At 53.4% G+C, this 14,273-nt stretch overlaps 1 protein-coding gene across 6 annotated transcripts in view; it reads left to right on the forward strand.

The window, feature by feature from the left end:
* Positions 1 to 13,159, forward strand: part of CHD5 (chromodomain helicase DNA binding protein 5) — a 48,821-nt gene extending 35,662 nt beyond the window's left edge. For 4 of the 6 annotated variants that reach the window (XM_067311150.1, XM_067311152.1, XM_067311151.1 and 1 more), the window contains 16 exons: positions 424 to 598; positions 1,141 to 1,233; positions 1,862 to 1,950; positions 2,174 to 2,307; positions 2,941 to 3,085; positions 4,810 to 4,969; positions 5,132 to 5,211; positions 5,699 to 5,828; positions 6,520 to 6,609; positions 7,027 to 7,164; positions 7,530 to 7,638; positions 7,886 to 8,018; positions 8,594 to 8,789; positions 9,656 to 9,819; positions 10,231 to 10,345; positions 12,842 to 13,159. In XM_067311150.1, coding sequence (XP_067167251.1) covers positions 424 to 598; positions 1,141 to 1,233; positions 1,862 to 1,950; positions 2,174 to 2,307; positions 2,941 to 3,085; positions 4,810 to 4,969; positions 5,132 to 5,211; positions 5,699 to 5,828; positions 6,520 to 6,609; positions 7,027 to 7,164; positions 7,530 to 7,638; positions 7,886 to 8,018; positions 8,594 to 8,789; positions 9,656 to 9,819; positions 10,231 to 10,345; positions 12,842 to 12,960 — 2,070 coding nt within the window. In that variant the 3' untranslated portion in view covers positions 12,961 to 13,159. Of the gene's footprint in view, positions 1 to 423; positions 599 to 1,140; positions 1,234 to 1,861; positions 1,951 to 2,173; positions 2,308 to 2,940; positions 3,086 to 4,809; positions 4,970 to 5,131; positions 5,212 to 5,698; positions 5,829 to 6,519; positions 6,610 to 7,026; positions 7,165 to 7,529; positions 7,639 to 7,885; positions 8,019 to 8,593; positions 8,790 to 9,655; positions 9,820 to 10,230; positions 10,346 to 10,465; positions 10,517 to 12,841 lie in introns of all 6 variants that reach the window. The other 2 variants (XM_067311154.1, XM_067311153.1) reach the window with 2 other exon arrangements.
* The last annotated feature ends 1,114 nt before the right edge of the window (positions 13,160 to 14,273 follow it).

A 14,273-nucleotide genomic window follows, 5' to 3' on the forward strand; every position in this document is an offset into this window, starting at 1 on the left:
AGCTAACTGACTTATTTCCTTCATCTGTCTCTCAAGCTGATAGTAGGCTGCTATTCTGGGAAATGTCTGCAGATCTGTAAGCTTTTTCCCTAGATGTGAGCATAGGCACTCCAGGGCAGGATGGATGGCAGTGGTGTTGGAGCTATTTCTGGGTACAGATGTCTGGCTGGGAGGTTGCACTGAGGTCAGTACATTTGGGCAAAAACCCGGGGGCTGAATCTTAAGTGTGTATGTACAAGGAGTGTGGGACGAAGGCAGCAAACTGCTGGCGGTCGAAGCATGTCCCAAGATCTTGTTTGCCAGCAAGTGACTCGGTGCCCTGCCTCCCTCTTTCCCTGGAGTGCAGTGGAAGGACAGGCAGCAGGGTGATGTGGGGAGGTCTGTGGCTGCCTGATCTCAAGTCTCTTGTCTTTTGCCTTGCAGGAGGAGGTGGAACGTGAGATCATCAAGCAGGAGGAGAATGTAGACCCTGACTACTGGGAGAAGCTGCTACGGCACCACTATGAGCAGCAGCAGGAAGATCTGGCCAGGAACTTAGGGAAAGGGAAGAGAATTCGCAAGCAGGTCAATTACAACGATGCCTCACAAGAGGACCAAGGTACGGTTTCTGCCGCTCCGCTCCAGAATGAGGGGCTCGCAGCTGGGCAGCAGTCCCTGCACGTTTGCTTGTCAAAAAAAGCAGGCACAAACAGGGACCGTGCTGAATATAATGGCTGTAATGTGGTCTGTTTGATGTTTCTCTCCAGGGTTTGGTAGACTGCATGGACCTGATCTGTATTCCCCAGATGCCTGAATTTTCCAGGATAGAAAATTTTCAAAGTTTTTGTTTTGGTTTCTTTTGTTTTTTGGTCAGTAAAGTCTATTTTTGCAGGAAATAGCATTGGTTTAGGAAAAATATTTAAAAGGGATTTTTTTTTCCTGTATAGGAGAATGCTTGTTTTGGAACACTTCAGAATGTGATTTCCTGGTTGTTGTTTCCTCCTCTCTTGCTGCCTTGCCCTCGGTGCCAGTAGCACTGCGTGACCTGCGTGTTTGCCCCAGGCGCAGCCTCTTGTCTGTCCTGCATGTCCCTCTTGGGCACCGGTGCAGATTCCTGCTGCCCTGGCACTGTCTTAACCTCACCTCCCTCGCTCTCTGCAGAGTGGCAGGATGAGCTCTCTGACAACCAGTCCGAGTACTCCATTGGCTCTGAGGATGAGGATGAAGACTTTGAAGAAAGACCAGAAGGTCAGAGTGAGTTAATGCATTTAATACTCTCCAGTATTTCCCTCTGTAGGACCCCCTCCCCTTCCTCCGCAGTGGCAGCCTGTGGTTTCAGGTGGCTGGCACTCAAAGGCAGCAGAAACACCTGGGTTGGAGGGACTGGCTTGCTTCTGGGCTTCCATTCTCAGGGGAGGCATTCGCGTTTGCTCAGTCAGGTGAGGAGTCTCCCAGGCAGGGAGAACGACGTGCTGTTTTGTTCCACTGGCCATTGCAGGACCTTGGTCTGCTTCTTGTGGTAGAAGGGTCAGGGTGTAACAGGCATGGTATCCCCTTGCCTGGTAAGCATGGAAGAGTGCCCCTGGTTTGGGAAGGCCAGCGTGATGGGTGAAAAGGACCTTGCACCCCTAGACTGTGCTCATAGCAGTTGCTTGTTGGTCTGTGTCCCATCGGGAGGGAGCGCAAGAAGCTTCGTTCCACTCTGTGATGTGAAGCACAGGAGACAAAGCAGTGGTGGCAGTGCCTTCTCCTGCAGGGTATCGCAGGAGGGGCAGCAGAGGACCAGGGGATTCTGCAGCACCTGTGGAGGGGCACAGAACCATCAGCATTAGCGCTTTGGGCATCCTTGGGCCCCTTCACCACTTAGGTTGCTTGACTCTAGGTGGCAGAAGACAATCACGGAGACAGCTGAAGAGTGACCGAGACAAGCCTCTCCCTCCTTTGCTGGCAAGAGTCGGGGGGAATATTGAGGTGAGTGGTGGTTGTTAGATCGGGGCACCGCCAGCGGCAGCCAGAGCACGTCCAGCGGAGTTGTGCCAGGACTGCCTTGGGCTCATGGGCTGGGCTCGTTTGTGCCCGGTCACCGGCCCTTTAGGCCTGGTTCAGCGCACCCGTAACAGCTGTGAGGCTCTGAGATGCCGCATGTTTTCTGAGGCCGCGTTGTGATCGTGGCAACGCCCTCTGCTCCCTGCAGGTTCTTGGGTTCAACGCCCGTCAGCGCAAGGCTTTCCTGAATGCTATCATGCGCTGGGGCATGCCCCCCCAGGATGCGTTCAATTCTCACTGGCTGGTCCGGGATCTGCGAGGGAAGAGTGAGAAAGAGTTCAGGTATGAGGATCTCGGGCAGGCACAGTCAAGTCTGTCCTAGGCTCCGTTTGACAGCTGTGACCACTTACACACTCAGGACAAACTCTGATCACCCTGCTGCTTTGTTTTCACATAAGTTTTGCCATGTCACTATCTCCTTGGTTGTGTTCCACAGGGGAAGGGAGAAGCAGGAGGCCTCAGACCAAGGCCAAGGCTGTGGCTTTGACACAGCCAGGTAGGCAGCAGTAACCCAGCCCAAATGCCTGCACAACCCCCACCATGGGTTCTTTTTGCAGGGGCTTCACCTGTTTCATTTGAATGGTTTTTCTATGTGCTAAAGTCCGTTGTTAGGACTGCGATCTCTTGAGGATAGGCTCTATCTTATTGTGTGTGTGCAGAGCTTAGCACAACATGGTCTTCCTTGCTGCTGTTATACAACTGATGTTTGTCATTTATACCACCAGCAAGGCGTTGGACCAATAGTATGAAAATGAATAGAAAGGGAGCAGAGCATATGGTTTGCTGTAGGCGGCTTCTTCTGTCCTGTGAATGGTGATAAGACTCTGCCCTTGCACACTGGTGAGAGCAGGCAATATGGGTGCTTTGCTCACCAGCGAGTCCATGGATGCTACGCCAAGCTCTTTCCTTCTGCAGGGCCTACGTCTCTCTGTTCATGAGACACTTGTGTGAACCTGGAGCAGATGGTGCTGAAACCTTTGCAGATGGTGTTCCCCGGGAAGGGTTGTCACGCCAGCACGTGCTGACTAGGATAGGAGTTATGTCACTAGTAAGGAAGAAGGTGGGTGAGTAAAATTTTAAATGTGCCATTTCAGGTATGTTCTGGACACTCATGAGTGTCATTAACTGCTCAATGCCTCCTTGCCAGGGATCCCTTTACTGAATCTTCAAGACTCAGCGTACATTCATTTTTGTCATAAACATATATGTGATAATAATGCAAATTGCCTTTCGAATCTTGCCACTTCTTTACTGGGAGGTGCATAGGATGAGCAGATGTTTAATAGTCTGAATGGCAAAAAAGAGAAGTGCCTTTGGAGGCATGTTCAGCCCCACAGAGCTGTGAGTCTCAGAATCAGTGTCAAATGTCCCTGACAGGGTGGATGTGGTGATCCTGCTGCTTAGTGAATCTGCTTTTAAAGCAGTCTGAAGAGGCAGGAGCTGCAGAACTGGACTAGAAATGTCAGGAAAAGAGACTCTTCAAGGATTTAATTTGCGCTGGACTGAGTGGGACCTCCACAGACCTGCATGTGGTATTTTAGTGATTTAGATCAGTTGGAGGTAGAAGTGCACACTTGGTGAAAAATCATGAAAAAAGTCATGTGCTTTGAACTTGCAAAAATTCTTAGATTTATAGTTTTTTTTCATTTCAGATGGGACTATTATGGTCACCTACTCAGACCTCCTGTACCGTACAGGCCAGAGACTTTCACTTGCCAAGTCTTGCATTGTGCCCAGCATCTTGTCGTTGAACCAGAGCATGTCTTTTAGAGAGACATCCGGTCTTGATTGGGACTGAATTCAGCTAGTAAATCGTGTGGCTAATCCAAGGCATGTGCTGAGCCCCACTGACGCCAGCAGTTAGTCAGGTGTATGAAACGAGATGCCTACTTAAGGATCTTGCTGAATTGGGCTTTCACAGATTGCAAGTGATGGAGTACTTGCCAAATCCACTGTCAAGATTCTTTTTTCGTCAGTATTGGGTCCCCCACATCATAGTATGTGTACTAATGAGTAAGACACTATGGCTTATCCTAGGAAGACCTTCAGGTGATAGTGGAGTTGATCCTGGTGTGAAAAAGTGGAAATGTTGAAGGTGACAGTGCTTGGTTTATGCTGTGTCTTGAGCAATGACTATTGCTCTACTGTGAAGGAAGAGGGAAATTGCAGCCTAGGGAATGGGACAGGCAGGAAAGAACATGTCCTGTGGAAAAGGAAGAGAGCAGAAAGGCCACATTGTTGGGGTCTCAGCAGAGTGTAAGCTAGGAGCTTTCATATGGAGGCATGAAGCACTTGGGGGCCAGGGCTGTAAACTAATTGCATGAGCACTCCCGACAGTCGGTTACAGTTCACCTGCATGTGTGCAGAGGCTTTGTGTAAGCACTGGCATGGTCGTTCGCATGCTGTCATTCTGTCACATCCTGGCCACAGAGCCACATACACAGTCTAACTCGGTATTTCTTCCTTGTGTCTGCAAAGTAAACACAGGAGTAGCAGGCCTGCTGGAGCATGGGGAACTTCCTAATAAACCTCAAGTCTGCTGTCCTTGGCAAAGAGAGACTGACTTGTAGTGTCCTTTGGCTGGCGAGCTTAGCACCCAGGAGTCTGCAGAGCAGATGTAGACAGTCCACACTAGCGTGGACACTGCTGACTGCTGCTCAGGAAAATGTGCCGCCACAGGGTGGCAGGCACAGAAAAGCCCAGAGAGAGCGGACTGTCTTTGCTGTTACCTTACTGTACTGTCATCTGCCCTGCATTTGACTTGTCAATGTGCATCTGCCCCAGGTCCAGGAGTTTGAGCACGTCAATGGGAAGTACAGCACCCCAGATCTGATTCTTGAAGGCTCAGAGAGCAAGAAGTCCAGTGAGATTGTTTCTTCAGACCCTAACACGCCTGTCCCAGCCAGCCCAGCGCATATGCACACGGGGCCCATTGCTCTCTCAGGTAAATGTGCCAGGTGATTGTGGCTTTGGTCTTGGCTTATTAAGGAAAGGGAGGTGGGCCAAGGCCTCAAAAGATTTTGCAGGTATCTGCCTATGCCTGGCTCTGTGCAGGTGGCGCTCTGGGGTACCTGCTTATAGCTTCCTTACTTTGCTGTTGTTACAGATAAAATAGAAACACAACTGGGCTTCCAGGAGGAAAAGGATCAAGTAGAGCAGAAGTCCAAGAAGGTGTCTGACAGCCAGGTAGGGTGGCTTGTTTCAGCATCTCCTCTGGGAGGCCTTCTCGTGGTTTGCCTAGACACTCGGCGTGCTCACTGAGAAAGGGACAGAGCAGGGCGAAGTGCCGCCTGTGCTCCCTCCTTTCCTGGGCTCCAGCCTGTCCCCTTAAAGACATTTCACAGTGTCACTGCTCAGGGAGCTGTGCAGCAGCTGAGATCTGCAAAATGAGGCCAGCAGCAGCAGTCCGTGTGAACATCCCAGCCCTGTGCTCCCATGAGTTGCTGCAGTCTTTATCACAGGGGCTAACTAGACTGCACCCCCCCCCACATGCAAAATATTGTGGAAGTACTGTGGTGAGAAGTTTGGTCGTGAACCTAAGCCTGCACCACTGACCAGCAGCTTCCGCAGAAATGCGGAAAGGGTTTCTTGGGAAACACTGCAGCATTTCTTGGGAAACAAACCAGATCCCATTGAGTGCTGGACTAATCTAGTGTGGTCACTGCAAATTAAGGTGCCTGCAAGTGCTGAGAAGGTGGAAAGAGAAGAACATCAAGAAAGCTCTGAAAACAAAGAGAAAGTGACAGAAGAGAAACAAGAAGAGAGTGGACAGGCCGAGCCTTCTCCAGAGCCTCTGGTGAAAGGTGAGTCTGTGTGGCTCATGTGAATGTGACCCCCAAGTGCAGGCTCCGCTGTGAGCAGCTGTTGGGACTTCCGTGAGGGCTGTGATACATTGATTTGTACTGCAGAAATTCTGCAGCTAGAATTGTGCAGACATCAGAGCACGTACCATAACAGTCTCAGATACACTAGCACTCTTGATGAGCAGACTTTCCTGCTGGTGGGAAGTTCTGGCACTTGGATATTGTTTTGATCTTTCTTTTCTCTGAATTGCAACGGAAAACCTAAATGTCAAAATGTCCTGTAGAAATAAATTTCTGAAAAAGCCCTTGACTTGGACTTTCAGATTGATAATGTTTTGTCATTATCTAAACAGCATACTTTATATCCATGCTATAATATTGAAGTATTATTTTCGTATAACATGCAAATCAAAACAAAGTAAATTATGGGAAATGCTCATTTCGTGGGACATTTTCTGTTGATAGTGGTATGTTCCTCGAAATAAGGAACAGGGAAAAACTAAATATTTTTTCTTGATAAAATGCAAAGGAGTATTCTGTCCGAAGTTTTTGAAACAGCTTGAATGTCCATACTATATAATCACCTCAGACTAAAAGAGGAGGAGGAGGTCAATCCAGACATACAAGGTGTTATTCTCTGAACAGCATTTTGCCTGTTAAGCTTTTCTCATAGTCCTGCTCTATTCTGCAGATGAGGCAATTCAAGAAAAAGAGAAGCCTTTGGAAAAGTCAGAGTTGAACAGCAGTGCAGGTAAAGGGGAGGACAAAGAAGTCAAACCAGGTAAGGTGCAAGCAGACCTGCTCAGAGAAGGGGTGTGAAGTGCTCTGACGGGCACTGGGCTCTAAAGGCAGGCCGCTGTGTGGCTGGGGAGGAGAGGGAGTGTGTGCCTGCAGGGCTGTGGTGAGGACAACTGTCAGCACTTGTAGCACTTAACGCTTGCATAACGGTGATGCTTAGAGGCCCCGAGCAGGAAAAAGAACCCCGTTGTAGTGGGCACTGCCCGTACTAGTGATGAAAACAATAGGATCTGCGGGCAGGGGCAGATGGTCGGCTCCTGGTGAGTGGGCTGGTGGCTTTTTGGACGATGACTGTAGCAGGGGAGTTCCTCCTGCAGTTAATAGGGCAATGGTGACACCATTCAGTCTTTTTTGGCAAAGTAGGATTAGACAGGCATAATTTCTTGTGTTTGCCAAGCAGAGGATGCCAAGGTGGAAGAGAAGGAGCAAAATGAGACTCAACAAAATGGTGAAAAAGAGGAAGAAGAGGAAGGAAAGAAGGATGAGAGAAATGCAAACTTCAGATTCATGTTCAACATTGCTGATGGTGGCTTTACAGGTAACAGGAAGAGACAAGGCTTTGGTTACTCCTGCAGAGCTTATGCACGAAAGCTCAGAACCTTTGCAAGAATCTGTACAATCGTTTAAAGAGGTTACAAACCTGATAGTGCTTTAGCGTGATCCCTTTACAGCTTCACAGCCAAATGTCTCCTTTTTTGCTCTGTGCCAATGGCTGCCTGGGAAATCTCGTGGCTAATCCTGCCTGATGTGCTCATAGTGTTACCAAAAGGCCGTAATAAAGAGAATGCCTGCTTCTTAATGCTACATTGGTGTTAAGGAGTTTTTCCTCCCGATTTCGGTGACAATATGATGTCCCCAACAGCTCTGCTGCCTGACCAGGCTGTCTCTGTTCTGCTTCTACAGAGTTGCACACGCTGTGGCAGAATGAGGAAAGAGCTGCCATCTCCTCTGGCAAGATCTATGATATCTGGCACCGGAGACACGACTACTGGCTGCTGGCAGGAATTGTCACGTATCCTTTAAATTTGTGGGAGATTCCCTCCAAGCATCAGGTTGGGGGGAGGCTGCGTGGTGAGGGAGGCCTCCACAGAGCAGTGGGAAAGCCGTGAGACTGTGCTGCAAGGCAGGAGCGTAGCAGCGGGTGCGATGGTCGGGTGATGGTGCTGTAGCAGGAAAGGGGGCTTGGAGATGCCATATCACTGAAGGGTGACAGAAATGCTGTTAGCTGGTCAGTTCTTCCCTTAACTCCCTGCACCCAGTCACGGCTATGCCCGCTGGCAGGACATCCAGAACGACCCGCGCTATGTCATTCTGAATGAACCGTTCAAGTCGGAGATACACAAGGGGAACTACCTCGAGATGAAGAACAAGTTCCTTGCCCGGCGGTTCAAGGTGAGTTGCAGGTCCAGGACTGGTGAGTCTGTAGCAGTGGTGGAGACTAAAGCAGTGCCCCGAGGTGACGATAGAGTCCACTGTCTGATACAAGAGGAGGAAGCAACTGTATAGTTTTCATGGTAACTGGAGGAGAGCAGGCTCCCACGCCTGTTCCCATAGCACTAGGCACTTGGCCTTCCCTGAGGAGCACAGCTGGAGAAGGGGAAGAGCTCACAGGCTCTGCAGCGTGGTGCGCAGGGCCAGGCTGGTCATCAGGGCTTACTGGAGTAGGTAGCTCTGGGCTTGTGTCTAGGAGTGGACTAGACTGAATGCTGTTCCCCCTCCTGACACTTGCAGAGCGTGGAAGTGCTGCCAAAATGACCTGCTGCAGCCTTGCAGGTGGGGAATGCTCAGCATCGGAATGGACCTGCACTTGGGATGAGAAAATACTCTGCTCCCCAGGAGCTCTTGAGGGTCAGGCAGGTGGGGAGGATGGCAGGCCAAAGGTTCTGCTGGTGTGAACAGGGCCTTCAGAGCAGTACTGGTTTTCACTGGTGCAGGGTCTTGAGTCCTTTTTCTCCTGTACCTCTCAGTTGCTGGAGCAGGCCCTGGTGATAGAGGAGCAGCTGCGAAGGGCTGCCTACCTCAACATGACTCAAGACCCCAATCACCCGGCCATGGCATTGAACGCCCGTCTGGCTGAAGTGGAGTGCCTTGCCGAGAGCCACCAGCATCTCTCCAAAGAATCCCTTGCTGGGAACAAGCCTGCGAATGCCGTCCTGCACAAAGGTGTGTCCTGCAGGAGGGTCTGCTGCAAAGCTCTTACCAGAAAGCCACAGAAGGTCTGAGCTTTTTGAGGGGATATAAGATGAGCATAAAGAGACCTATTTAGTGTCATTTCATTCATTTGGCTTATATCCTAGAATACATTTTACTGGGGAGATTGTGGTATGTTATAAGGTGCCACAGTAGGGAGGAAACCGCTTTATCGTTCCCTTCTCCCGCTGAGCTCCCTGACAAATGCACCCACAAAAGACAAAATGGCACAACCTGATGGCTGGGACTGAAGCCCGGAGTTAATGGCACTGCACGGCTCCAGGCCAGCCTCAGAGTGTGTTTCGGGCCAGCGAGCAACAGGAACGTGCGGGTGGAACTGCTCTAAAATAAGAAAACGTTTCAGTGACTCTCCTTTTGGCCCAAGGCGTGAGTTACGCAGGCGCTGGTGCCTGTGGGCAGAGGCACGGCTTGCCGGGGCTGTGCGGGTGGGCTCGGGAGGATGCCCTGCCTGCGCAGGGGTGGCTCCTAGGGAGCCTGGGAGGAAGGCAGCACCGGAGATGTGATGAGGAGGGGGCTGGTGAGGTACAGCCCCTGCGGGAACCCATCCTTCGGCAGGCCGGTGCCCGCTGGTGGAGTCGCGTCTGTGCTGGCAGCAGCTCCCAGCCTGGCCGCCCCGGGGCCGCCGGCTCTGCAGCTCTCCGCAAACGCAGCTCCTGGCTGCTGGAGCGTTCTGCTGCCCGCTCGCCGAGAGCCGCGTCCTCCCCGGGGCTGGGAGGCCGCGGGTGCTTCCACCTCTGGGCGCGCTCAGCTCGCTCCTGCCACGGGCGCTTTCTGTCCCGCCTGCCCGTGGGCTCAGCGCCGCTCGGTGCGTGTTGCAGTGCTGAACCAGCTGGAGGAGCTGCTGAGCGACATGAAGGCCGACGTGACGCGCCTGCCGTCCATGCTCTCCAGGATACCGCCCGTGGCCGCCCGGCTGCAGATGTCCGAGCGGAGCATTCTCAGCCGCCTCACCACCCGGGGCGGCGACCCCGCCGTCCAGCAGGTGAGAGGGGCCGAAGCGCCGCGGCCCGCGCGGCACACGCCGCTGGCGGCGGCTTAGACGTTGCGCGGGTGGTGGCTGGCTCTGGTAGCGGAGCCCGTCCGCGGGGAGCCTCTTGCAGGGGTCTTGCAGTGGGACAGCAGGCGATGGTGCTGGGGAGGAATGGGCGAGAGGTGCAGATGCTGGCCTTTGCCAGCCCTGCCTTGTGCGCGTGTTGTCCCAAATTCTGCTGCTGCTCCTCCTCACACCCTTTGAGCGCATCCAGTCCTGTGGCCAGCAAACAGATCCGATGGGAATTTGGCCTGGTGAAGGAGAGGGGAGGAGGCAGGAAGCTTGGGGTTTGGCCAGCATGCCGGCAGAATTGGGCTGCCATCTGCACTCCAGGACAGCAGCTTTTCTCTCTCATTTCTTCAGGGCTCCTTTGGTTCCTCCCAGATCTACAACAACAACTTTGGGCCAAATTTCCGAGGTCCTGGACCAGGTGGGATTGTCAACTACAGTCAGATGCCTCTGGGACCGTATGTGACCGGTAGGTTGAGATTTCTAGCAGATACTCTCTGGCAGAGAAATTCAAGTGGCAAATTTCAGTGGGCCACGAGCAAAGCCAAAGGACAATGGGCAAGCAAGATGTTTTCTCTCTTATCAATAGATATTTAGCCGTTTCCAAGATTTTCTTCTGCAGTTCTCATTTCCACCTGAGGTAAGGCTACGCTTATTACTCTCTGCTAAACATTGCATCGTTTCATTTGTCAGGGGACTTGTAGCAACGTGATTACAGTTCAGCCAAGTGACAAGGTGGAATGAATAAATACATTCAAAATGTACGGTGTCATTTTTTTGTTGCCTCCTTGAATGGTGGTGGTAGTTTGCTGCATCTCAAGGACCGTAAAATGGCCCTCCCAGCCACACATCTGCAGCAGCACGTTTGAAGCGTTGTGCCGTGTCAGCCAGGCGTGAGGCAGGCAGCTCCTGGGGGATATTCTCCGTTTTGGCCCTTTGTGGGGTCCTGGCCGGTTGTCCCACAGCATTGTGCAGCGGTGTCAGCGCCCTTGTGCCGGGGTTTCAGAGGAGTTCTTGGGTTTCACAGCGCAAGAGCAGGGCAGCCTTGCCACGTGCATCATGTGCAAGGTAAATGCGGAGCGTCTCGGAGCCCCGTGGGCAAGGCAGGAGGCATCTTGGTACGCCCATCTTTAACAGTCTAATATTAAATTCCACAAAACTTCCCTAGAAGCAAGATAAAAGGTGCTGGCAGAGGCTGGATGGGCAGGGATGTCGTCGCCAGGTGTCGTTTTGGTGGAGTTACTTGCCTCATACCCACCCGTCTGGGGGTTTTTGTTTTCTGTAACGTCCCGTCCTTCGCATGTGGGTTGTTCTATTAATGTGCATGACGTTAAGCGCAGTTAGCAGTTAGCTCCCAAGTGTGCCAGATTCATTTGTGGTTTTTGTTTTTGCAGTTTTCATATCTTGTTTTCTATGTCTAGAATAATTTCCATGCCACATCCTCTAAGTAAGCCTCTGATTCTTCCCTGAGGAAAGGGAGTGCCAGGACTGGTGTGTCATATTGCTTTGAAAACATGCTTGTGTGGAAATATTTGATATCTGCCTCTGTGTAATTTGTTCTGGATCATCCTTATCAATTTCTGGGGGAAAAAAAGCGACAGAGTTCACGCCAAGCCTAGTCTGTGCTCAGACTTGGGGAGGTCAGTCACTTCTCGGCTGCCCTCGCCTGCATTTCCAGGGCTTGAATGGAGCACGTATGCTTGATTTAACTTCTAAATGCAAACAGCGTGTTACGGAGAGAAGGCCCAGCCAACGTTTTCTTCTTCTCCTCCTATTTGTTCCTTGCTTTAGCTTCTTGCGCATTCAGGAATACACTAGTCACTAATGAACTTCCTCCCTTGCGCTTTGGCAGTGCTCCTGGAAGACACCTTAGATCCCGTCCTCAGCACGCTCGGCTCTTTGCACGTGGCACCCTGCACCTTGCGCTGGTGCTGCCTGAGACGGGCCTCTGTTCTGGCCCAGTGTGACCATTTATATTCTTAATTAGCCAGGATATGGAAGAGGCTCTTAAGGACCAGGCAGATTTACGGCTGGGAACTGGTGCTGTCCTGTTAAGTAGCTGTGGGAACCTGCAGGTCGTAGCTGTGGATGACTCCCCGTTTTTTAAGTGTCCATCGGACACAATTGTCTTGCTCAAGAAGCAACCACAGCAGTTACGGAGAGCTCAGGAGCGAGCAGAGGAGGGAAGAGGATCTCGTTTCTCCTCGTCTTCCTCTAGCCTTCGGCTGCCTGCCCCTGCTGGGCGAGGCGCGGGGCCGGCCGGAGCCAGATGGGCAGCGCGGGAGTTGCGACGCCCTCCGATCTCTAGAGCAGCCGCCCGGCTCCTCCTGGCCCTCGGGCTCTCTGAAGCTGTGCTGCCGCTTCGGAAGCCTGTAGCAGTCCGAGGAGCAACGCCAGAGCCCCGGGCGCCCTTCAGAGAGGAGCGGGGCTCTCGTTTCCCTGGACACGGCCCGCCTTTTGTGCGGCTGTTCCACGGCCTGTCCCGCCAGTCTGTCCCAGCCCTGCCCGCCGTCCAGCCGGCGCGGACGGCCTTGTTTCTCCGGCTGCCCCTTGCCCTCCGTGGGGCCCCGTTCCCATCTGCAGCGGTTCAGCCCCCGGTGCTGCCGAGGCCAGGAAAGCCGTAGCCCCAGTCAGCTGGGCTTCTCCGGGCGTTCCTAGCCACGAGCTGGAGAAGCCGCGGGCCAGAAGCGCCTGCCTGCGTAGAGGAGGTGCTGATGGTGCCGGGGAGGGGAGGCACCTGCCTGCAGACTGCAGGAGTCGTGCGCGCGTAGTCCTCGGTCGGGGGGAGCGAGGGAATGGCCTCTTTGCTTTTAGGAGCGTTGACTTTAGGTTGGTCGCCTGACCCGGCTTTCTGTGCCCCACTGAGGTCAGTGCTTTCGCCTCGTACTTTGCTTCACGGCAGCAAATGAGGCAGGGAGGGGACTGGAGCCTGCTTGACTGCAGCACTTCGTTTCTGTCCTTCCAGCAAGCTCCAGCGGGCCTCGCTCCAGCCACCCGGATCAGAAAGCAGCAGAGTCGCTGAAAGACGGCGCCGCCGTGGAACGGCAGGGGAAGCACGGCGACGTTATCTGCATCGAAGACTAGCTCCCGCTGCTGCCGTGCCGGCGCTCCCGGGCCGTCCTGCTCGTGTTTAAAGTGTGCTTCAAACGAAACGACCCCTAACCATGGCAAGAACTTCTTTGAAGGGGATTTCATTTCCTTGTACATTTTTTGCACTTTCTTATTGAAGACTTGAAGAGTTTGTCTGGAAAATGTGGGATGAATTAAGGAGGGATATAGAGTATCAGTATTTATGTCTGTTTTTATTGACACGTGTCAGATTTAAAGGGAGACCTGTTGGAAGCTCCGTTTCTAGTCCAGTTGCTCACAGGTGACCGTTAGGAGCCAAGCTTAATTCTGTTCTGTGTAAGTTCTCTTTTTACGTCCATTTTGTGTTTGAGCGAATGCATGCACGCTGTGGGCCCCGCTGGCAGCGCGTGGCTGCCCCGTGTCCCCCGTGGGCGCAGAGAGGCGGTCGCTGCGCTGCCAGCCCTCCCTGTGCGGGGGCTGCACGTCATCGCGTCCCCCTGCCCCAGGGCTGAGCAGCTCACGAGGAGCTGGTGGGCAGGCGAGCGGTGGGTTCAAGCCGTGTTTGCCCTGCACGTCCTGGCCTTGGCTCGGCTTTGCCTTGCTGTGGGGGTCTGCGGACGCGCACGGCTCTGGCAGAGCAAGGGCAGCAGCTCTTCTGAGCCGGCTCTTGCCGGGGGCTTTCACAGCGATGCCTGCCGCAGTGCGGTCTCATTTGCCGCTCTGGTCTCTGGCTGAACGCCCACCCGGAGAGCTGCTAAGCCCCAGCTTTGCCCTGGATTTCCCTGCTGCTTCCAGCCTGCCCTCCGCATGCTCCGGCGCCGGGAGCCCTGCGTGGGGAGCGCCTGCGCGATGCCCTGGGCGCGCGGCACCGGCTGGGCACCCTGGCCTCTCCGAGACCCCTCGGTGCTGGAAGGGGAGCGGAGGGGCACGGCCGGGCGACAGCTCCAGCACCCTGGCTGGGGCTCAGCAGTCAGGCAGGGGCTCCTGGGGCATGTTTCAGGTGCCTGTGAGAGGGATAAGACACAGGAGGAAAGGGGAAAGCTAGAGCGAGGAGGGGGGATAACGGAGAAGCCCCTGCAACCTCTGCCAAGGGCTGTGCCGGTTGTGGCAGCGTGCTAGGCGCTGCAGCGCTTCCCAGCCATGTTTTGCCTTGTGGTGCTGGCGTGGGGATGTGTCCAGCCTACCCTGCCCAGACAGCGGCTGGGCTGGCTTTGCCTGAGGTGCCTGCGGCTTCGGTTTTCCTGCCTCCCTGTGGGGAGGAGGGTGCGAGCGTTGGGATAGCACAGGAAATAAGAGCAGTTTGATGCGAGTTGTACGGCCGTGTGCTC

This window comes from Apteryx mantelli, chromosome 26, assembly GCF_036417845.1.
Source record: "Apteryx mantelli isolate bAptMan1 chromosome 26, bAptMan1.hap1, whole genome shotgun sequence".
NCBI lineage: Eukaryota > Metazoa > Chordata > Aves > Apterygiformes > Apterygidae > Apteryx > Apteryx mantelli.